This window comes from Manihot esculenta, chromosome 7, assembly GCF_001659605.2.
Source record: "Manihot esculenta cultivar AM560-2 chromosome 7, M.esculenta_v8, whole genome shotgun sequence".
Lineage (NCBI taxonomy): Eukaryota > Viridiplantae > Streptophyta > Magnoliopsida > Malpighiales > Euphorbiaceae > Manihot > Manihot esculenta.
Window position 1 is genome coordinate 30,049,191 of NC_035167.2, and position 25,864 is coordinate 30,075,054.

The 25,864-nt window shown below is 24.4% G+C and overlaps 1 protein-coding gene, 1 long non-coding RNA gene and 1 pseudogene across 2 annotated transcripts; all 3 read right to left on the minus strand.

Moving 5' to 3' along the window:
• Positions 1–7,916: 7,916 nt before the first annotated feature.
• Positions 7,917–10,749, minus strand: LOC110619126 (protein WHAT'S THIS FACTOR 9, mitochondrial-like). The gene is made up of 5 exons (XM_043958158.1): positions 10,675–10,749; positions 9,498–10,235; positions 8,783–8,879; positions 8,555–8,693; positions 7,917–8,462 (listed from the first exon to the last, which is right to left on the minus strand). Exons 1-2 carry the CDS (start codon positions 10,747–10,749, stop codon positions 9,531–9,533), a joined length of 780 nt encoding a protein of 259 aa, XP_043814093.1. The 3' UTR covers positions 7,917–8,462; positions 8,555–8,693; positions 8,783–8,879; positions 9,498–9,530.
• An 83-nt stretch (positions 10,750–10,832) lies between these two features.
• On the minus strand, positions 10,833–11,530 carry LOC122724017. Its single transcript, XR_006351185.1, has 3 exons — positions 11,444–11,530; positions 11,257–11,355; positions 10,833–10,982 (listed from the first exon to the last, which is right to left on the minus strand). It is a non-coding gene; the product is annotated as an uncharacterized LOC122724017 (long non-coding RNA).
• Positions 11,531–20,241: 8,711 nt separating this feature from the next.
• On the minus strand, positions 20,242–23,801 carry LOC122724016 (annotated as a pseudogene).
• Between the last annotated feature and the right edge of the window lie 2,063 nt (positions 23,802–25,864).

Sequence of the window (25,864 nt, forward strand, 5' to 3'; positions counted from 1 at the left end):
ATTAATTTTAATAAATTATAATATCAATATATGGATTAACAAAATAATAAATCATATCATGTAGAAATTTACATATATATATATACATTAAATTAATTTAAATATTCCTAAACAGTTTCAAATCATAAGATTTTATTTACTAAAAACATGCTTGATTATTTCCTGAATAGTATAATTTTTTTTAAAAAAAAAAAAAAACAATTGCTAATAATTCCTAATTAGATAGATATATATACATACAAATATATTAGAATTTTCAAAATTTTATTCTTCAACAGAGTGTTTGAAGTTTCAATGACAATCCTTCAATTGAAAGGCAACTATTGCGTTTGCAAAGGGCATGAGAAACGAATAACCAAAGTCTTGTCGAAAAATAAAGGTAATTGTTATATTTATAATTAATCGTATTATTTTTTTTAAATTTTAATTATTATCATTTGATTATATGATTATTAACACTAATTAATGGTGATTGATGTTTCAGGACTTTTCATTAAGAATTTAGATTTAAAGAATGGATTCATTCATATAGATGGAGATATAGATATTGAAAAATTAATAAAGGAGTTGCAAAAAAAATTTAAAAGTATGCAAGTTGAAGTTGTTGAAGAGACAGATTCAGACGAAGAAATAAATTCAGATAATTGTGAATCGCTATCTCAACCCTTAGAGAATGGTGATGGGTATAGTGCATCAAGACTTCAATGGCCTGATGTTGGTGATCAGAGCAGACTCAGACTAAGACCATATGGAGGACTTAATCAACTAAGGTACTATGGATATGGTGGATTTGAAACTCCTTCAACATATGGTTATGGTGGGCAGAATTATCAAATTGATAATGCAAATTATTACAATCAGGTTAATGATTTAACAAAAATAATTAGGGATGAAAATCCTAGTATTTGCTCTACTATGTGAGATTGTTATGCTAATAGCTTTCTTAAAAATATTAAGAGAAAGTTTAAAAATAAATAAATATTCTAGTGGAATAAGACATGCCATGAATTTTATTGCTTGGCGAGTTTTTGTAATAAATGCATTAATGATTTTATTTTAATTTTATTTTATTAAGATATATTTATCATGTTATTCGAAATACATCCCTTTAATAATTTAATTAAATTTAAATTTTATATCATAATATACACAATATTTCTTACTTGAATTAACAAAATAATAATAATAATCCATTAAATATAATTAATTTATTAATTAAAAAAATCTGATTTATTATTTTATTCAATAAAAAATTAAAAAAAAAATGTTTACTCTTTATCATTAGCTTAAAAAACAAACGTTTATTTCACTGTAGTATTACGTTTGCTTTCTTCAATGGCACATGAGTATCAGCCATGTCTTACACGTAAAGCTTACAGCAGTCATAGCAGATTCCTATTTGTAGTACAAACCTAATAACATGGAACTGCTACATGAGAAGTTTAACTGGCTTGTGAAGAACAAATGCAAACTTCATGTATATGCAACAAGAACTATGTTAATATGGAAAAACTTAACAGACAATTGTGTTATCTTTCCTATATGGCCTCTTTCTTATTAGCTAGGGTTCATCTTCTGTATCCTGATATTGCCACCGCAACAAAATGTTTTCTTCTTATGTAAATTTTGCTGAAAGCTATAGTGGAACTATCTTGTTTGCCAATGCATGACTATTCCTATTTTGTTTGGTAACTTGGCTGCTCCTCCAAGTGTATGCAAGCCTACCGCAAAGATGGAGGAGGCTCTGTGCATTTCTGATATTGTTCTTCAGAGCTCATTTCCATATGATGTCTCCCAAAAATTTAAGTGCTGGACCTCATCTACATCTCTACATTGACTAAGGGTGCCTGTATCATTGTCAAACTAGAGAGTTCGAGATCATTTTGTATCATTTCACGGGCACGCATCTGATCCTGAAACGGTTTTAACAGAAACTATTAATGTTAAAATTTGAATATCTTCTTCTGATACTGCTATTACTAGTTTGAATATAAAATTACTATAGTACCCTTCTCTTCATTGCAAATGTGGATATTGCAGTTGAGTCTAGTATAAGTTTAGTTATTTTTAATAAATTTGAATATAAATTTTTAGAATATAAATTTTGAATATAAAAGAGAAACTTTAGAATATAAATTTTTATTATAATTATTAATAATGTTTGAGTTAGTATAAGTTTAGTATAATTAATGAATAATATTTAATTATTATAAATGCAAGAATTGAATAATTTTTTAATTTCTCTCATTTCTATATCTAAAGAAAAAAGATAAATAATATTTTTTTGTCATAACTTTTATTTATCTTTCTTTTAATTATTTTAAAATTATTATTTTTTTAGACTATAATAATATATAAATTAAATATTATAATTTTAATTAATTTTATTATTTAAAAAAATTAAAATATTTTTATTATTTAATAAAATTTAATATATTTAAGATGAATATAATTAAAAAATTAATAAAAAAATTATATTTTTTAATATATTTAAAAATTAAAATAAATAAAAATTATAAAATAAAGGGAAATAATTTAATTTAAAAATATAATAATAAAGTAAATTTAAATGCAAAAATCAAGAATCAATATAAATCAGCTCAAATCGAATGTATAATCTCATTTTTTGATTTCAGTTTTGATTAAAAATAATCAAATCGAATTTCCTTTTTCTTAATAAAAATTAAACAGAATCTCATATCCCACTAAACATGATATTTTAATTTAAGATTAGCAATTATCTGTGTAATTGACACAAAATCCAATATTTTTTACATTGAAAATATGAATTCACAACATGTGATGATTTTTTTTATTATTCTTTTTAAAATAATTAATAGTTCTTAATTTTGATAAAAAATTAATATTTTTTTAATAAATTGTAATATTATTTAAAAATTTATATATAGATATACGTATTAAATTAATTCAAAAATTCCTAAAACAGTTTTTCAATTCAGAAGATTTTTTTTTTCTAAAAAACATGCAAACTTATTTTCAGAAAAGTATAATTTCCTAAAAAACAAATTTTAAAAAAAAAACACTTCCTAATAATTTCTAATTAGGTAGATATATATACATATAAATATTTATAATCATGTGATTAAAGGTTAATAATCAAATTAATTAAACAAATATGGTTGATTATAAAGTTAATTAGCTTTAGTCTTGGACAAATTAGACTATGTATTTATATGGATCTCATCTACCTAATTAGAAATTATTTTTAAATTTATTTTTTAAAAAATTATACTTTTCTGAAAATAATAATGAAGGTTTTTAATAAAAAAAATATTTTTTATAAATTAAATATTAATATAATTAAATTTTTAGAGTTAAGACGGTTTTGGATAAGTTTCTACCTATGTAGAAATTTTCCGATATAACCACAGTATATAAAACGATTTTATGGTAGTTTTTTTTTTATTATAATGGATCTTATATAGGTTTAATATAAATTAATAATTAATATTTAATTATTAGTTAAATAATTTTTTATATTTTTTCACCTCCCAATCCAAAAATAAGATAATAAATAATAATCTAAATCAAAGAGAAAAATATTTATTTTGATTTTTTAAAAGGAACATAAATTTAAATGCAGGAACCAAATTCCAAAATTATTTATAAAAGAACGCAATCTTAATATATAATCTTATTTTTCAATTTCAGAATAAAAAAAATAAATAAACCGAATTTTTTTATTTTAATAAAAAATAAACCGAATTTGGACTAGGGTGAGCATTCGGTCGGTTTGGTTCAAAATCGAACAGAACCGAATAAACTGAAAATCGAAATTTTAGTATTTGTAAAAACCGAATCAATTTTGGTCAGAAACCGAATCAAACTGAACCGATCTGATTCAATTCGATTCGGTTTGATCGATTTCGATTTTTAATAAATTTTTTATTTTTTACACTTTACTTTTAATATTTTAAATTTTAATTAAAATATTTTAATTTTAGTATAATTTAATTTCTCTATATTATTGAAAATAATATATTATTATTATCATTAATCGGTTCGATTCGATTTTTTTGATTTTTTCTAATTAAAATCGAATCGAACCGAAATAACTGAAAATTTTAAAATTAAAAATCGAACTGAACCGAATTAAATAAAAAACCAAACCGAATTTTGAAATTAATTCAATTAAATCGATTTTTTCGATTTGAACCGAATATCGATAACCCTAATTTTGACTCATATCAAACATAATATTTTGATTTAAATAAACCATCATATGCGTGATTGACAGAAATCCAATATTTTTATTATATGCTAAAATACATGAAAAGTATGAATGGAAACAAAATAATCTATAATTAAGCTAATTTTGAATATTGGATCATTTAATGATTGTGATTTTTTTATATTCTGTTTTTTGAATAATATTGATTTTTTAATAAATTATAATATCAATTAACAAAATAATAAATCATATCATATAGAAATTTATATATATATATACTAAATTAATTTAAACATTCCTAAACAGTTATAAATCATAAGATTTTATTTACTAGAAACATGCTTGATTATTTCCCGAATAGTATAATTTTTAAAAAATAAAATTTATAAAAAGAGATAATTCCTAATTAGGTAAATATATATACATATAAATATATTATAGTTTTCAAAATTTTCTTCATCAACAGAGTGTTAGAAGTCTCAATGACAATTCTTCGATTGAAGGGCAATTTTTGCGTCTGCAAAGGACATGAGAAACGAATAACCAAAGTCTTGTCCAAAAATAAAGGTAATTACTATATTTATAATTAATTATATTATTTTTTTAAATTTTAATTATTATAATCATATGATTGTTAATACTAATTAATGGTGATTGATGATTTAGGACTTTGGATCAAGAATCTAGATTTAGAGAATGGATTGATTCATATAGAGGGAGATGTAGAGATTGAAAAATTAGTGAACGAGTTGCAAAAGAAATTTAAAAGTATGCAAGTTGAAGTAGTTGGAGATACAGATTCAGATGAAGAGATAGATTCAGATAAATGTGAATTACCTCAACCTATCTTTACTTTAGAAAATGGTGTTGGTCATAATGCACCAAGATTTGAATGGCGATGTAGGTGGTCAGAGCAGATCGGGACTAAGACCACATGGAGGACTTACTCAACCGGGATACGATGGATACGGTGGATTTGGAACTACTTCAACATATAGCTATAGTGGTCAGAATTATCAAATTTCAAATTATCCCTACTTCAATATTAGGGATGAAAATCCTAATGCTTGCTCTACAATGTGAGATTTTTTTACTATGCTAATAGCTTTCTTAAATATTATATATGTAATATGTGGAATAAGACATAAGGCAATAAGTTTTATTGCTCTGCGATTTATAGTTTTTTTAATAAATATATTAATAATTTTATTTTTATTTTATTTTATTAATATATATTTATTATACTATTTGAAACAAACCTGTTTAATAATTTAGAGAAATTTAAATTTTATATCATAATATCTACAATATTTCTTTCTTAAATTAACAAAAAAAAAAATTAAAGCGTTATTTCAAATATCCGTATCACAAGACTAAACGTCTGAATGCTTTATATTTTTTTTCAATAATATTAATTTTCAATAAAAAAAATACTTCCTAGGTATATATACATAATAAATATATTAGGGTTTTCAAAATCTTCTCTTTTTAAATAGTGTTACAACTCCCAACCACAACTCTTTAATTAGAAGGTAAATTTTGCATCTTAAAGGGATCTGAAATTAAAATTTTGTTAAAAACATAAAAGGTAATTATTATATTTATAATTAATCATATTAATTTTTAAAATTTAATTATTATCTTTTAATCATATGATTATTAGCCCTAATTAATGGTGATTAATGTTTTAAGAATTTTATTCAAGAATTTAGATTTAGAGAATGGATTGATTCATATAGATGGACACATAAATATTGAAAAATTAGTAAAGCAGTTGCAAAAATTTTAAAGGTGTGTAAATTCAAGTGGTTGAAGCGAAAGTTGGGATGAAGATACAAATTTAGATGAATGTGAGTCTGTACTCAACCCAGCTTGACCTAAAAAAACAGTGGTTATAATGCACAAAAACTCCAAAGGCCTGATGTGGGTGGTCAGGATAGACTAGGACTAGGACTAGGAGTAAGACTACATGGACCTAACCAGCTGGTTTACGATGGATAGGTGGGTTTGAAGCTGCTACAAGATATAACTATACTAGACGGAATTATCAAATTTTAAATTATTATAATCGGTCTAATGGTTTAAGTAAAATATTTAGTTATAATGCGAATTTATTCTATAATGCTAGTAGTGGTTTTAAAAATATTAAGAGGTTATATAAAAAAATTAAAAATATTAAAAGGTTATATAAAAAAGTTTAGAAAAAATAAATAAATATTATATATGTAAGTAGGAATAAGACGTTTGGTGATAAGAATTGCTCGCAATTTATAGTTGTTTTTTTAATAAAAGTATTGATTATTTTGTTTTATTAAGCTATATTTACATGTTATCTAAATATACTCTTTAATAATTTAGTTAAATTTAATTTTTATATAATAATATATACAATATTTTTTACTTGAATTAATAAAAAAATTATAATAATCTATTAAATATAATTAATTTATCAATTAAAAAAATCTGATTAATTATTATTTTTCAATAAAAAAAATTTATTTTTACTCTTTACCATCAATTTCCAAAAAAAAAAGGTTTATTTCACTACACTGTTCATTTCTCCTTTGCTTTCTTCAATGGCATATGAGCACTTATTTTTATATTGGCACGCAAGGCAGAGCAGCTGTAGTCATAGTAGCTTCACTTAAATTTTATATAGAAACTAGAAGGTTATCCGCTGTCGCGGCTTCAAAATACTTGAATTTTTATGTTTGACAATAGAGAAAAAAATAAAATTATCCTTTTCAATAATAAATTTGTATACATTAATGACAATAATTAGGCTAGTTATTTTTCACAACCATGAATGATTTGTAGTTGTTGAGTAGACATAGAAGTGTAAACGAACCAAATTATTCGTGAGCTATTCGAGATTGGATTTGATAAAAAATTATTGGATTCGGCTCATTTAGAATTCGAACTCACTTTTTAAACTCGTTTAATAAACAAACCGAATTTGAGTTTAGAAGTATTCGCCTCGTTTAGACTCGTAAGCTCGGCTCGTTTTCAAATTTATAAACAAGCTCGCGAGCTGACTCGTGTACAGACTCACAAACAAACTCGTAAGAAGACTCATGAACAAACTCGTAAATATATTCATTCGCCTACACCAATCCCACACCGAAAATTGAAAGAATATGAAGGATTGTGGCTTCTTTATAAAAAAAAACAACCATTCTATATTTTTTTCATTAGTTTGAGATTTAAAGATTTCAATTAAATAAAAAAATTTAATTTAAAAATCTTTTAATAATTTTTTTTTAATCAATCTTTTAATAACCTTATAATTTAAATTTTATTCTTAATTTAAATTTATTTATAATTTAAATGAATTTGAATTATGTGAAGTTTGTTTATAATATAATCAAGTTTAAATTCGAATTTTTCGAGTAAAATTTAAATTGACTCATTAATGTGATAAACGAGTTTATTATGAATTAAACTCAAATCGAGTTCGAATTTAATATTTATTTTATAAATCAAATTCGAGTTGAATTTGAATTCAAACTTTTAAATTTATTTTGTATTAAATTTAAACTTATCAAAATTTAGCTCGATTCGACTCGGTTTGATTACACTCCTATCGTTTTGCAATGCTAGGTCAATGCAAGGAGAAAAAAGGAGAAGACAAAAAGGCAGCAAAGCAGAGGATGCTGACTGAATTTTGAGGGCAAAACTTGAATTCTCTCAGCCAAAATCAATTCAATTGAACTGTTCATTTCACTGTGCAATGGCTAACCGCTCCTTATATGATACTATATTAATTAGTACAAACTTTAAAAAATGGAACTATTACATGAGAAATCTAACTGACTTGAAAAGAACAAATACAAACTTCATGTATATGCAACAAGAACCATGTTAATATGGAAAAACTTAACATGCAACCGTTACCTTCCCTATATGGCTTCTTGATTATTAGGGGCTTCATCTTCTGTATCCTGTAATTGCCACTCAACGAAATGGTTTCTTCTTATGTAAATTTTGTTAAAAGCTGTAATGGAACTATCTTGTTTGCCAATGAATGACTATTCCTATTTTGTTTGGTAACTTAGCTGCTCCTCCAAGTGTATGCAAGCCGACCACAAAGATGGAGGAGGCTCTCTGCATTTCTAATATTGCTCTTCAGAGCTCATTTCCATATGATGTCTCCCAAAAATTTAAGTGCTGGCACTCCTCTGATCTCTACATTGACTAGGGGTGCCTGTATCGATGTCAAGCTGGTGAGTTCAGAATCATTTTGTACCATTTAAAGGGCGGGCACCTGATCCTGAAACGGTTTTAACAGAAACTGTTGATGTTAAAATTTCAATACCTTCCTCTGATACTGCTAATACTAGTTTGAATATAAAATTACCATACCCTTCTCTTCATTGCAAATGTGGATATTGCAGTTGTAAAAGTGCATCTAGCCTGAATATCCTACCCCATTTTTGCAAGCAAAGCAGTTTGCACGAGTACTTTCATTAATGAAATAAGGAAAAAAAGGTTTCCTGCCAACCTTACAACAGCAAGAATATTCATCCGTCACTTATCGTATAGATAATACTTAAGTAACTGTAAAAATTTATTACCGTAAAAATTTATTACCCTGGGAATCATAACTATGACAAACTCTGGAGCCTGTCTCATGAAAAAGCTCATGCACTTTTATCATCCTCTCCCTCATTAGTTCCAATTTGTCAGACTACAAAAAATATATATCATAAAAGTAGAACGAGTACAAAGACTAGAAGTACTGGGAGCAGATGTGCTTCCAGAGAGTTCCTTACAGGTCTATACTAACCTTAACTAGTTGATTTCATGCAAAAGCAAATATTATTTCATAAAATTATTTATATGTGTAGGGCGAGTGGTTTAATAATGATGGTTTGGCAGTGTTCTAGATCAATCTTTAAACAGCACTTTTGTCTGCCTTTGCAGCTAACAAATAAGGAAAAAAGGAAAGATAGACAGTGTTGGTTCACTTTGTTGTTTTGCATTTCGTTGTTTATCAAATCGTTTTGCCTTACAAAATTTTCTCGGTGAAGTTTCTGTCTAAGAAAAGCACCTAATAGTTCTAGAATAAAATTTGACTTGGGCAATTGAATATAAATGAATTATCCTCCAATTGTATGAAGCTGGAAGTCCAATATTCTTTACATTGATACACAGGATTAGATTTTTTTCTTTCTTCTTTTTTTTTCTGTTCAGGACATGGTAACGTGCATGCATTGCATTTTTTTAGTACTATAAAGTTGATCACAAAGATGGAGGGAACTCTATAAAATAAAGGCAATGAACATCACGTAAAAGCAACTTTAACCTCTAATTAGTCTCTACCAGTCTGCCTGAAACCCTACTGTTTCTCCTCTTCTCTTCTTTCTTCATTGACAGAATCCATTTCAAAATCCAACTTCTTATATTCAAGAAATGGATTGTTTGCTCTTCTCCTCTTCAAAATCACCTCTGATTCCTTCATCAACTTAATGTACTTCTTCCTGATCATCGCCATTGGATGCCTCTCCATAGCCAGTTCATCATCACCATATGCCTCCTTAAGAATTGTTGTGCAAGTCTTGTTCCTGAAAGACAAGTAAAACATGTGGGGATGCCTTTCAAATGCCTTATGCACCTTCTGGGGCAACTCAAAATACTTCTTAAGGCACAAAAGCTTCTTCCTTTCAACTGAATGCTCAACAAACAAAGAAAGAAATTCGTGAAGCAAACCCACAACTCTTTTCTCTCCAATATCACTGTTAGGATCTAAATGTGAATTATCTTCATAGGGTGATACATAAGGAAGTTTTTGGAACTCTTTCAACCAATCCTGAATCTTTCTCCTCAACCTCAAACCCTTTGATGGGAAAAGGGGAAATTCAATTGCCTCCATTGGCTCTCCATAATATAACCCTTTCCTCATTGCATTTTTCTGCAATACTGACAAAATCTTTTTGGTACTTTCAACACCCAATCCCTTTGATCCATCCTCCAAAAAAACAACTGATGCACATTCACTTGCCAAAAAAACAACTGATGCACATTCAAAAGGACTTGGTATATGCTACAAAAACAATAGAAATTTCAATTAGTATATGCTACAAGAACCATGTTAATGTGGAAAAGTTAACCGGCAAAACCAGAGTTGACTCTTTAGATCCCTGATATCATACAGCTTTTCACCATTCAAATTTGCTATCAGGTTCAACTGTTACCTTCCTTACATGGCTTCTTGCTTATTGGGGGCTTCACCTTCTGTGTCTTGTAATTGCCATTGGAACAAAATGGTTTCTTCTAATGTGAATTTTGCTAAAATCTGTAATGGAATTTGTTTGCCAATGCACGAGTATTTTTGTTTGGTAACTTTTCTGTTCCTCCTGAGTGTATGCAAGCCTACCACAAAGATTTGGGAAGCTCTGTGCATTTGTGACATTGTTATTCAGAGCTCATTTCCATATGATGTCTCCTAAAAATTTAAGAGCTGGGACGCCTCTGATCTCTACATCAACTAAGGGTGCCTGTATCAATGTCAAGCCGGAGAGTTCAGGATCATTTTGTGTCATTTCAAGAGCACGCATCTGATCCTGAAACGTTTTGAACAGCGAATGTTAATGTTAAAATTTCATTTTCTTCTTCTTATACTGCTATTGGAAGTTTGAATAATAAATTACTATACCCTTCTCTTCATTGCACAAAACTTGCAGTCGGAGGCAGATGGAGGAAGAATTTGATTAACAATAAGCCTCTTAACAGGAACATTCTCCTTTTGCAGGGAGGCGCGCAACCTAGACGACTCACTAACCGCCATTACCTGAAAAAGATAAATCGTGTAATAAGAGAATTAGTCACTGAATATTTGAATTTTGGACATTCAAAGGTGGATATTGCAGTTCTAAAAGTACATCTAGACTGGATATCCTTCCCCAGTTCGCAAGCAAAGCAGTTTGCATGAGTACTTTCATTAATGAAATAAGAAAAAGAAAAAGAAAAAAAAAAAAGGTTTCTTGCCAAGCTTACAACAACAAGAATATTCATCCGTCACTCAAAATATAGATAATATTTAAGCAACTGTGAAAATTTATTACCGTGGGAATTGTAACTATAACAAACTCTGTGGAGTCTGTATCACGAAAAAGCTCCCTCACTTTTATCATCCTCTCCCTCAGTCGTTCCAATTTGTCAGACTGCAAAAAAAAATATATCATAAAAATAGAATAAGTACTAAACTAGAAGTACTGGGAACAGAAGATATGCTTCCAGTGAATTCCTTACGGCATCCTGTCGAGTTACTTCTTGTCCAAAAACAGATTTGATGGCAGACGTGGCAGAGGATATTTTTTGTTTAAGCTGTGATGAAATGAAAAACAGCTGGAATCAATTCATGTTAACCAAATAAACAATTGTTTCAAATACAATCCATTGTAAAATCATGCTAGACAAGAAACCAGGACAGAAACTAAAATGGTTGTCCAGTCAAATGTAAAAATGAATTAACCACAGTAATAGAATTTTAATTACATTAATTTTATTTTAATTTTATTTTACACAATAATATATACAACATTCTTTAGAATAACCAAAAAAAATTGTAATAACCCATTGAATATAATTAATTTATCAATTAGAAAAATCTAATTTATTATTATTTTCAATAAAAAAATAAATCATAAACAATTTATTTCAATGGATTTTTACCTTTGCAGTGATTGTATCTTCCAAGAATTAGATCATGGTAATGAAGCAGGTAAAAGAATTAAATGCAGCAGCAGGGCCAAAGAACAAGTTTATTTATTAGTTTGATAAAATTTTTTTGAGCTAGTATAATGTTTGGGTAAGTTCATATATTAGCACCCTCTAAGAGAAACTTTAGAATATAAATTTTTCTTATAATTATTAATAATGGTGAGTTTTCGTATAAATTTAATATAATTAATAAATAATATTTAATTATTATAAATATATGAATTGAATAATTTTTTAATTTCTCTCATTTTTATATCTAAAGACGTAATTTTTATTTATTAATTATTTTAAAATTATTAATTATTTTTATTTTTTAGATTATAAATGAACTATTATAATTTTATTTTTTTAAAAAAATATTTTTTTATTATTTAATAAAATTTAATATAATTAATATAATTAAAAAAGTCGATAAAAGAAATTATAATAAAAATTATAAAATAAAGGAATAAGTTAATTTAATTATTTTAAACAAATATAATAATAAAGTAAATTTAAATACAAAAATTCAGAATCAATATAAATCAGTTCAAACTGAATCGATTTCAATTTTGATTAAAAATAACTAAATCGAATTTCCTTTTTCCTAATAAAAAATAAATTGAATATATATTCTCATTTTCCAATTTCAATTAAAAATAATTATAGCGAATTTTTTTTCTATTAAAAAATAAACTGAATCTCAAATCCCACTAAACATATTTTGATTTAAAATTTTACCTGTGTAGTCAACACAAAATTCAATACATTGAAAATATGAATTGACAACATGATGATTTTTTTTAATATTTATTTTGAATAATTAATAATTCTTAATTTTGACAAAAAATTAATATTTTTTTAATAAATTATAATATTATTTAGAAATTTATATATAGATATACGTATTAAATTAATTCAAAAAATTTAAAACAGTTTCAATTCAAAAAAATTTTTTTTACTAAAAAACATACATACTTATTTTCAGAAAAGTATAATTTCCTAAAACACAAATTTAAAAATAAAACAGTTCCTAATAATTCCTAATTAGGTAGATATATATACACATAAATATTTACAATCATGTGATTAAAGGTTAATAATCAAATTAATTAAATAAATATGGTTGATTATAAAGTTAATTATGGACAAATTAGACTGTGTATTTATGTGGATCTCATCTACCTAATTAGAAATTATTTTTAAATTTATTTTTTAAAAAAATTATAACTAAATATTAATATAATTAAATTTTTGGACTTGAATGGACTGACACGGATATGGTGGATTTGAAACTATTTCAACATATAGATATGGTGGACAGAATTATCAAATTTTAAATTATTACAATCATGTTAATGATTTAATAAAAATAATTAGAAATGAAAATTTTAAAGTTTGCTCTATAATGTGAGATTCTCCTACTATATTAATAGCTTTCTTAAAAAATATTAAGTGTTTATGTACGATAAAATTTAAAGAAAATAAATAAATATTATATATGTAATATGTGAAATAAGACATCAGCCAGGTTTTATTGCTTTGTAATTTTTTTTAATAAATGTATTAATGATTTTATTTTAATTTTATTTTATTAAGATATACTTATTATGTTATTTAAAACAAACTCTTTTAATAATTTAGCTAAATTTAAATTTTATATCATAATATACATAATATTTCTTATTTGAATTAAAAAAATATTAATAATCTATTAAATATTATTTTTTTAATTATATAAAATCTCACATTTGAAAAACAATTATTAGTAACACAAACATCTCACACGTACGAACAAACATTAAAATTTTCATTATTGAATATTTATTCTAAATAACTCGCTTAATTAATAATATTGATTTTAATCATTTTACTGATTATAATCACCACGATACTGCAAGGTTGGGTTTGGTTGAAATGTAAATGATTCACCAAAATCTAAATGGATAATAATTTTGAGATAAGTGATAATTAAAAAAAATTATAAAAATTATGAGATGAATAGAATAATTTATTAATCTATTTATTAATATTTTCTTATAATAAAAATAATTATACGTTAAATCTTCACACAAGTAAAATATTTAATAATAACTCATTTAATTTATGTTAATGAACATTCACAATTATATAATGTCTTTTTTTTATAAAAAGAAAATAAATATTAGTTTAATAAAATTTTTCTGAGTTAATATAATGTTTGGGTAAGTTTATATATTAGCACCCCTAAGAGAAACTTTAGAATATAGATTTTTATTATAATTATTATAAATGGTGAGTCTTGTATAAATTTAATATAATAAATAATATTTATTTATTATAAATGTAAAAATTGAATAACATTTTAACTTCTCTCATTTTTATATCTAAAGAAAAAAGATAAATAACATTCTTTGTTATATAATTTTTATTTATTTATTATTAATTGTTTTAAACTTATTATTCATTTTTATTTTTTAGATTATAGTAAAATATAAATTGATTATTATAATTTTATTTATTTTTAAAAAATCTCTCAAAATATTTTTTATTATTTAATACAATTTAATATTAATATAATTAAAAAACTAATAAAAGAAATTATAATAAAAATTATAAAATAAAGAGATAATTTAATTTAATTATTTTTAAAAAATATAATAATAAAGTAAATTTAAATGAAAAAATCAAGAACCAATATAAATTATAATAAAAATTATAAAATAAAGAAACATGCTTGGTTATTTTCCAAATAGTATAATTTTTTTTAAAAAAAAAAAAAAAAAAGAAACAGTTGCAAATAATTCCTAATTAGGTAGATATATATACATATAAATATATTAGAAATTTCAAAATTTTCTTCTTCAACAGAGTGTTTGAAGTCTAAATGACAACCCTCCAATTGAAAGGCAAGTATTGAGTTTGCAAAGGACATGAAAAATAATAATCAAAGTCTTGTCGAAAAATAAAGGTAATTATTATATTTATAATTAATTATATTATTTTTTTAAATTTTAATTATTATCATTTGATTATATAGTTGTTAGTACTAATTAATGGTAATTGATATTTGAGAATTTTTTATCAAGAATTTAGATTTAGAGAATGGATTGGTTAGAGATATAGATATTAAAAAATTAATAAAGGAATTGCAAAAGAAATTTAAAAGTATGCAGATTGAAGTGGTTGAAGAGACAGATTCAAATAAAGAAAGATTTAGATAAATGTGAATCCCTATTGGTTATAGTGCATCAAGACTTGAATGGCCTGATGTTGATGGTCAGAATTATTAAATTGATAATTCAAATTATTACAATCAGGCTAATGATTTAACAAAAATAATTAGGGATGAAAATCCTAGTATTTACTCTATTATGTGAGATTGTGATACTAATAGCTTTCTTAAAAATATTAAGAGAAAGTTTAAAAATAATTTATAATTAAGTTAATTCTGAATATTGAGTCGTTTAATGATTGTGATTTTTTTATATATATTTTTTAATAACATTGATTTTTAATAAATTATGATATTAATAGACGGATTAATAAAATAATAAATCATATCATGCTTGATTATTTCTTGAATAGTATAATTTTTTTAAAAATAAAATTGAAAAAAACAAATTATTTCTAATTAGGTAGATATATGTACATATAAATATATTATAATTTTCAAAATTTTCTTCTTCATTAGAGTGTTAGAAGTGTCGATGAGAGCTCTCCGAATGAAGGACAAATCTTGTGTCTGCAAAGAATATGAAAAACAAATAATCAAAGTCGTGTTAAAAAATAAAGGTAATTACTGTATTTATAATTAATTATATTATTTTTTAAAATTTTAATTATTATCATTTGATTATATGGTTGTTAGCACTAATTAATATTAATTGATATTTCATGACTTTTTATCAAGAATTTAGATTTAGAGAATAGATTCGTTCATATAGATGGAGATATAGAGATTGAAAAATTAGTGAAGGACTTTGCAAAATAAATTTAAAAGTATGCAAGTTGAAGTAGTTGGAGAGATAAATTCAGATGAAGAGACACATTCAGATAAATATGAATCGATGCCTCAATCTATCTTGACCTTAGAAAATGGTGATGGTCATAATACATCAGACTTGAATGGCCTAAAACTAAAGCCATATAGAGGACTTAACCAGTCGGGATATGGTGGATATAGTGGATTTGAAACTATTTCAACATATAATCAATCGGGATACGATGGATTTAACAAAAATAATTAGGGATGAAAATTCTAAAGTTTGCTCAATAATGTGAGATTCTTCTAAAATACTAATAGCTTTCTTAAAAATATTAAGAGTTTATATAAGAGAGAGTTTTAAAAAAATAAATAAATATTATATATGTAATATGTGGAATAAGACATCAGTCGGATTTTATTGCTTTGCGATTTATAAATTTTTTTAATAAATGCATTAATGATTTTATTTTAATTTTATTTTATTAAGATATATTTATTATATTATTTAAAACAAACTCTTTTAATAATTTAGCTAAATTTAAATTTTATATCATAATATACATAATATTTCTTATTTGAATAAAAAAAATTAATAATCCATTAAATATTATTTTTTTTAATTATATAAAATTTAACATTTGAAAACAAATTATTAGTAACACAAGCATCTCACACTTAAGAACAAACATTAAAATTTTCATTATTGAATATTTATTCTAAATAACTCGCTTAATTAATAATATTGATTTTAATCATTTTACTGATTATAATCACCATGATACTGCAAGGTTGGGTTTGGTTGAAATCTAAATGATTCACCAAAATCTAAATGGATAATAATTTTGAGATAAGTGATAACTAAAAAAATTATAAAAATTATGAAATGTATAGAATAATTTATTAACCTATTTATTAATATTTTATTATAATAAAAATAATTATACGTTAAATCTTCACACAAGTAAAATATTTAATAATAACTCATCTAATTTATGTTAATGAACATTCACAATTATATAATGTCTTTTTTTTTTTATAAAAAGAAAATAAATATTAGTTTGATAAAATTTTTCTGAGTTAATATAATGTTTGGGTAAGTTTATATATTAGCACCCTAAGAGAAACTTTAGAATATAGATTTTTATTATAATTATTATAAATGGTGAGTCTTGTATAAATTTAATATAATTAATAAATAATATTTAATTATTATAAATGTAAAAATTGAATAACTTTTTAACTTCTCTCATTTTTATATCAAAATAAAAAAGATAAATAACATTTTTTGTTATATAATATTTATTTATTTATTATTAATTGTTTTAAACTTATTATTCATTTTTATTTTTTAGATTATAGTAAAATATAAATTGATTATTATAATTTTATTTATTTTTAAAAAATCTCTCAAAATATTTTTTATTATTTAATAAAATTTAATATTAATATAATTAAAAAACTAATAAAAGAAATTATAATAAAAATTATAAAATAAAGAGATAATTTAATTTAATTATTTTTAAAAAATATAATAATAAAGTAAATTTAAATGCAAAAATCAAGAACCAATATAAATTTGCTCAAATCCAATATATAATCTCATTTTTCAATTTCAGTTTTGATTAAAAATAATTAAATCGAATTTCTTTTCTCCTAATAAAAAATAAACTGAATCTCAGATCCCACCAAACATGATATTTTAATTTAAGATTAACAATTGATGATTAAGCTAACTCCTAATATTACATGTTGTTTAATGATGTGATTTTTTTTAATATTCTTTTTTTAATAATTAATAGTTCTCAATTTTGATAAAAAAATTAATATTTTTTAATAAATTATAATATTATTTAAAAATTTATATATAGATATACATATTAAATTAATTTAAAAATTTCAATTTCATTTCAGAAGATTTTTTTACTAAAAACCATACATACTTATTTTCAGAAAAGTATAATTTTCAAAAATAAAAAATAAAAAAAAACACTTCCTAATAATTCCTAATTAGGTAGATATATATACATATAAATATTTATAATCATGTGATTAAGGGTTAATAATCAAATTAATTAAACAAATACGGTTGATTATAAAGTTAATTAGCTTTAGTCTTGGACAAATTAAACTGTGTATTTATATGGATCTCATTTACTTAATTACAAATTACTTTTCTTTTCTGAAAATAATCATACAGGTTTTTAATAAAAAATATTTTTTTATAAATTAAATATTAATATAATTAAATTTTTGGAGTTAAAGATGGTTTTTGAGTTTGTACCTTAATGTGTAGAAATTTTATGATATAATCATTGTATATAAAACGATCTTATGATAGTTTTTTTTTATTATTATAGTGATCTTATATAGGTTTAATATAAATTAATATTTAATATTTAATTATTAGTTAAATAAAATTTTTTTTCACATCCCAATCTAAAAAAAGGCCATAAATAATAATATAAATTAAAGAGAAAAATGTTTATTTTGATTCTTTTAAAAGGAACATAAATTTAAATGCAGGAACCAAATTTCAAAATTATTTATAAATGAACTCAATTTAAATATATAATCTTATTTTTTAATTCAGTTTTAAATTAAAAAATAAACAAACCGAATTTTTTTATTTTAATGAAAGATAAACCGAATTTGTACTCATATCAAATATGATATTTTGACTTAAATAAATCATTATGTCTGTGATTCACAGAAATCAAATGTTTTTATTATATGCTAAAATACATGAAAAGTATAAATGGAAATAAAATAATTTATAATTAAGCTAACTGTGAATATTGGGTCATTTAATGATTGTGATTTTTTTTTATATTTTTTTTAAATAATATTAGTTTTTAATAAATTATAATATCAATAGAAGGGTTAACAAAATAATAAATCATATGATATAGAAATTTATATATATATGCACTAAATTAATTTAAATATTTCTAAATAATTTCAAATCATAAAATTTTATTTAATAGAAACATACTTGGTTATTTTTCAAATAGTATAATTTTTTTAAAATAAAATAAAAAAAATACCGTCGCTAATAATTCCTAATTAGGTAGATATATATACATATAAATATATTAGAATTTTCAAAATTTTCTTCTTCAACAGAGTGTTTGAAGTCTCAATGACAACCCTCAAATTGAAAGGCAAGTATTGCGTTTGCAAGAAACATGAGAAACGAATAATCAAATTCTTATCGAAATATAAAGGTAATTATTATATTTATAATTAATCATATTATTTTTTTTTAAATTTTAATTACTATCATTTGATTATATGATTGTTAGCCCTAATTAACGGTGATTGATGATGCAGGACTTTTCATTAAAAATTTAGATATAGAGAATGGATTCATTCATATAGATGGAGATATAGATATTGAAAAATTAATAAAGGAGTTGCAAAAAAAATTTAAAAGTATACAAGTTTAAGTGGTTGAAGAGAGAGATTCAAATTCAAAAACAGATTCAGATAAATGTGAATCGCTATCTCAACCTATCTTGACCTTAGAAAATGGTGGTGGTTATAGTGCATTAAGACTTGAATGGGCTGACGTTGGTGGTCAGAGCAGACTCGGACTAAAACCATATGGTTATGATGGATTTAAAACTATTTCAATATATGGTTATGGTGGGCAGAATTATCAAATTGATAATTCAAATTATTACAATCAGGCTAATGATTTAATAAAAATAATTAGAAATGAAAATCCTAGTATTTGATCTATTATGTGAGATTGATATGCTAATAGCTTTCTTAAAAATATTAAGAGAAAGTTTAAAAATAAATAAATATTCTAGTGGAATAAGACAACACGCCATGAGTTTTATTGACAATTTATAGTTTTTGTAATAAATGCATTAATAATTTTATTTTAATTTTATTTTATTAAGATATATTTATCATGTTATTCGAAATACATATTTTTAACAATTTAACTAAATTTAAATTTTATATCATAATATACACAATATTTCTTACTTGAATTAACAAAAAAAAAATTTAATAATCTATTAAATATATTTAATTTATTAATTAGAAAAATCTGATTTATTATTTTATTCAATAAAAAATTGAAAAAAAAAAAGTGTTTACTCTTTACATTGATTACCAAGATGGAGGGAACTCTATAACAGAAAGTGACCTAGGAGTTTGCAATTATTTTAAATTGGTAGAGCTCAAGTCATATGAGCTCTAACAGCTACTACATTGCCACACATAGTTTAAATAGGCTACCAGGATTTGTCATTGTTAACATTTCAATGTTCATGTTATGGTAGTTGAGAGTATGTCTAACTATATATATTACATCACATTTTTAAAAAAATAAAAAATAAAAAAAAAAAAGAAAAGGAAAAAAAGATAATGAAACTCACACCTATCAAGAATAGTATAATGACCAGCCATCCAAGTGTATAATGCTGCTTTCTCTTCAATAATAGATACAAGTCTATGGGGGGTACTACAATTAGCCTATCCACAATCTATAATGAAAACCAAAACCAATGAACATCATGTAAAATCAACTGCATACTCTAGTTAGTACCTACTTGTCTACTTGAAACCCTCTTGTTTCTCCTCTTCTATTCTTTCTTCATTGATAATATCCATTTCCAAATCCAACTTCCTTTATTGAACAAATGGATTGTTTGTTCTTCTCCTCTTCAAAATCACCTCGGATTCCTTCATCAACTTAATGTACTTCTTCCTGATCATTGCCATTGGATGCCTCTCCATAGCCAGTTCATCATCACCATATGCCTCCTTAAGAATTGCTGTGCAAGTCTTGTTCCTGAAAGACAAGTAAAACATGTGGGGATGCCTTTCAAATGCCTTATGCACCTTCTGAGGCAACTCAAAATACTTCTTAAGGCACAAAAGCTTCTTCCTTTCTGCTGAATGCTCAACAAACAAAGAAAGCAATTCGTGAAGCAAACCCACAACTCTTTTCTGTGCAATATCACTATTAGGATTTAAATGTGATTTATCTTCATAGGGTGATACATAAGGAAGTTCCTAGAATTCTTTCAACCAATCCTGAATCTTTCTCCTCAACCTCAAACCCTTTGATGGGAAAAAGGGAAAATCAATTGTCTCCATTGGCTCTCCAGAATATAATCCTTTCCTCATTGCATTTTTCTGCAATACTGACAAAAGCTTTTCCCTGCTTTCAACACCCAATCCCTTTAATCCATCTTCCAACTCCACAACTCTAAAATAACTGTCAAAATTCTTATCAGGATACTGCAAAAAATCCTCCGGTAAACCCAAATACCATAACATGCCTTTAATAATCTTGAAAGGCAACACCTTCTCCATACTCATTAATATAAATTTCTTCAATCTCTCTCTTAAATCCTCTTTATGCTCCTCAAGCACCTTTTTCTCTTCTCTATCAATTGCAGCAGCTTCTTCAGTCAATCTAAACCAAGGCAAATTATATTTTGGACCGACAAACTCCTCAAAAGATTGAGGGATATTGTCTCAAAAACCTAGCAACCTTGATCTTCACATCAAATTCCAGTCCTCTTTTTGATACATCAAAGATTGGTATACAACCATTTGGGTTTTGGGCTGTGAAATCTTTCAAGAAAGGATGGGTTTGAGCTCTCTGGACTTGTGTATGTGCTCTATCCACTCATAGTACGAATCTTTCTTCCATTTCATGTACACATCTACATAGTTGCAGGTTTTCTTGTACTGTTGTGGTAGGTTTTGGTACCGATGATTTGTAAGGGAAAGGAATGGGTTTTCAAAGGTGAAAAAGAACAATCGTTTCAAGACCCTAGAGTTGGGTTGTGTGAGGGACATGAAAATTGAGAACTGCCAGCTACTCTGTGGCAGCAACTATTTGAAACAGAAAGCTGCAAGTGGAGACAAGTAGTGGATTTTAGTGCAGGGTAGTTTGCTTTTGAAAATGTATATATTTATTTAATTTAATTTAGTGAATTCCTTATTTTTATAATAAAATTCTATCATAATATTTTAAAAGAAAAAAAGTACAAAAACATACAATGTGACTTACAATTTGATATTTTAAGTAAAAAAATAAAAAAGATATCATGTAATTAACACATGAAAACTTAAAAATTATTAATTATATATTCCTCTAAGAACTCTGAGGTTGTAATTTCTAACCCTCTAACCAGGGAAATGTCCTTCCTTTAACTTTTGCTCCCTTGCCATAGCGCTCCATTCTCATAATCCTTCTTCATTCCCACTCCTCTTTTATCTTGTACCTCAATCCCTTAAACCTTCGCTCCTCCTCAAAATTTCATCCTCACCTTCTGTTGCTGTTTACATGATCAACCTCACCTTTTATTCCCTGTTGCTCCCCTACTTCTGATTCCTTCTCTTTTGCCAACACTCATCAACAATATGACTATAACATGACTAACCTAATAGCCAAAGCCTAGGAATGGAAATGGGTAGAGTACATGCAGAATACTCAAACCCAAACCTGATACATGTAAAATACCCAAACTCATCCCGAATCCAATAAGAATTTATCTTTTGCCGAAAGTACATGTTCCAAACCCATTATTACATTTGCATACTACTTAAACTTGCTCAAACCTGATCATTTTGTGTTCTACTGAAAATTGTATTAATTATTTAATTTTGTCTTAGAATTTGTGTGAAATGATTCAGATACCCAAACCCAAATCCAAAATATTTAAAAAGCATGAGGAAAATTTTAGGTCCTAAAACGATTAAATAATAATACAACTTCATTTCACACAAATTACATCAGATATATCAAAAAAAAAAGTTAACCATATAAAAGTAATGATAATCATACTAAGTTCAGCAAATTTTTCATAATTTAAAGAAATAAAAAACATAAACTAAAGCTAAAATTCATCATAATCATGATTAAAAAAGCTCTAATTAACTACAAATTTTAATACATAAAGAGGTCATACACATAAACTAATCATTTAAATTACTTGCACTTCATAGAAATATAATTTAAAACTACAACTACGACTTAAATTGGGGGAACAGAATGAAAGAAAACAGGAAAAAAAAATGAAGAAGCATTCTTGGCTATTTGAAAAGTTTGTATGTGGCTTCTTTCTTCTAGGAATTCAAATTAATTAGAGTTTGCTAGGAACGAAATATTACTGTTAAAAAGAATAGCTCACTCATTTTACAGTAAAAAGGATGTCTTACACATTACTAATGCTGCAAAATATTCTCATTCACACATTACCAATCCTCAGGTAAAACTCTACAGTAAGTTGACGTGGTTACTGGAAAAAACAAACATTTGTCTAATTCCCTCTGCTTTCATGATAGGAAAATTTATACATAATTTTGTGTCCTCTTATCATCCAAATGCAGAATTTAGTATTATGGATTCAGTTAAAATGAAAACACAACCGAATGAAACTCAGATGCACATATGAGGATCACTTAATTATGGAAGATCTTATACTATACCTGCAAATTTTGCAAAGAAATATGCTCTAGACTCAGAACTTTATGATTGTACTTTTGCAAGAATAATTTTATTACTATGAAGCAGGCAAAAAATTACATGCAACAGCAGGGCCAGGGAGTAAAATGGACTAGTACCACATTTAATCAACTGAATGCTGAAATACTGAAATGCATCTGATTGCAATTTGATAACTACGAGCATGACGAAGAACAGTAGAAGGCAGCAGCAGCTCAATTATTCGCCTTGCAGAAACTCGGTCGACAACAAGAGAGACATAAAGAAGCGGGGAATTAGAGCCACGATAGCCATCGAAACCCTAAGTGGTACAAAGCTCAAGCCAAAAATGGTGATTGGCAGCAAGAAAGGGCGGGATGACGAGAGGGATTGAGGGAGGCGACCGCTCCCGTTCTAAGTAAAAGAGAGGGTATATCCGTAATTGTAAATGGAACCTTACCCAAACGATGCAGTTTTCCATAATGATAATGAATGAAATACAGGTGATTTCTTAAGCTTATGATACATATTTATATGGATCTTCAATTAATCTAATTAGGAATTATTAGGAGAGAATTTTATTTTTCAATTTTCTAAAAAATTATACTCTCCTGAAAGTAACCATGCATGTTTCTAATAAGAAAAAAAAGTTTTCTTATGAATTAAAATTGTATAAGAATTTTTGAATGAGACGAATTAAGTATATATTATAACATTCAATATAGTAAAAAAAGAAATAAGTTATTAAACAAATAGATTCACATAAATTTATTAGTTTATTAATCCGTCTATTAATATTTTATTATATTAAAATAATTACTATATGCTAAATCGTCACCTAAAAATATTTTAAAATAACTGATTTAATTTATGAACATGACCATTAACAATTGTACATTTTTTTCTAAAAAAAAATCAAATTAATAAGTAACATTAAATATTATTAGGATCAAAATTTTAGAGCGGAGATAATTCTTGGGCAAGTTTGTATCTTAGCATTTTTTACGATAAATTTTATAATATAATTATTATATATTAAATAACGTTGATATAATTATTAATTATGCTATGTTTTATATAAATTTAATAATTTTCGATTCACAAAATATGCATGTTTATTTTTAGAAAATTATAATTTTTTTAAAAATAATTTAGAAAAAACACATTTTCTAATAGTTTCTAATTATATATATATATATTAATTAAAATAATATGATTAATTTTTTTTTTAAATAAAAATTGAGAATTGGAAAAGTAAAATATAAAATCTTTCAAATTTATTCATATACACTTATAATCAGACTAAATTTATAAGTACAATAATTATAAAGTTAATTAATTTTAGTTTTAGACAAATTAGACTTTATATTTATATGGACCTCAATCTATCTAATTAGGAATTATTAAGGGTGAGAGTTTTTTTTTTATTATTTTTAAAAAATTATACTCTTTTGAAAATAACCTGCATTTCTAATCATGAAAAAATATTTTTTTATGAATTAAATATTAATATGAATAAATTTTTGGAGTTAAGACAATTTTTGGATAAATTTGTATTTTAGCACTTTTCTATGATAAATTTTACCATATAATCACTATATATAAAATAATTTTATCATACATTTTTATTATAGTGAATCTATAGATTTAGTATAAATCAATAATCACTATTTAATTATTATGCATACAAATTTTTTTTTTCACCTTCCAATCCAAAAGAAAAACGATAAATAATAATTTAAATCAAAGAAAAAAATTATTTATTTTCATTTTTATAAAGGAACATAAATTTAAATGCAGGAATCAAAAACCAAAATTCTAAAATTATTTATAAATGAACTCAAACTTAATATATAATTTCATTTTTCAATTTCAGTTTTAAATAAAAAATAAACAAACTGAATTTCTTTTATTTTAATAGAAAAATAAACTGAATTTCAGTTCATACTAAAAATAATATTTTGATTTAAATAAGCCATTATCTGTGTAAATAACAGAAATTCAATATTTTTATTATATGCTAAAAAATATAAAAATATGAATAAAAACAAAATAATTTATAATTAAGCTAATTTCGAATATTAGGTAATTTAATAATATAATTTTTTATATATTTTTTTAAATAATATTAATTTTAATAAATCATAACGGATTAACAAAATAATAAATCATATCATATTGAAATTTACATATACATAATATACACACGCACTAAATAAATTTAAACATTCCTAAATAGTTTCAAATCACAAGATTTTTTTATAAAAATATGTATACTTATTTCTTAAATAATATAATTTTTTAAAGATTAAAATAAAAAAAATACTTCCTAATAATTCTTAATGTTTGCTGCTAATGATTTTTTTTTTAAAGAATATTAAGAGTTTATATAAGAAGAAAGTTTTAAAAAATAAATAAATATTATATATATAATAGGAATAAGACTTCAGACAATGGGTTTTATTGTTGGATGATTTATAGTTTTTTTTTAATAAATATATTAATATTTTTATTTTTATTTTATTAAAATATATTTATCGAATTATTT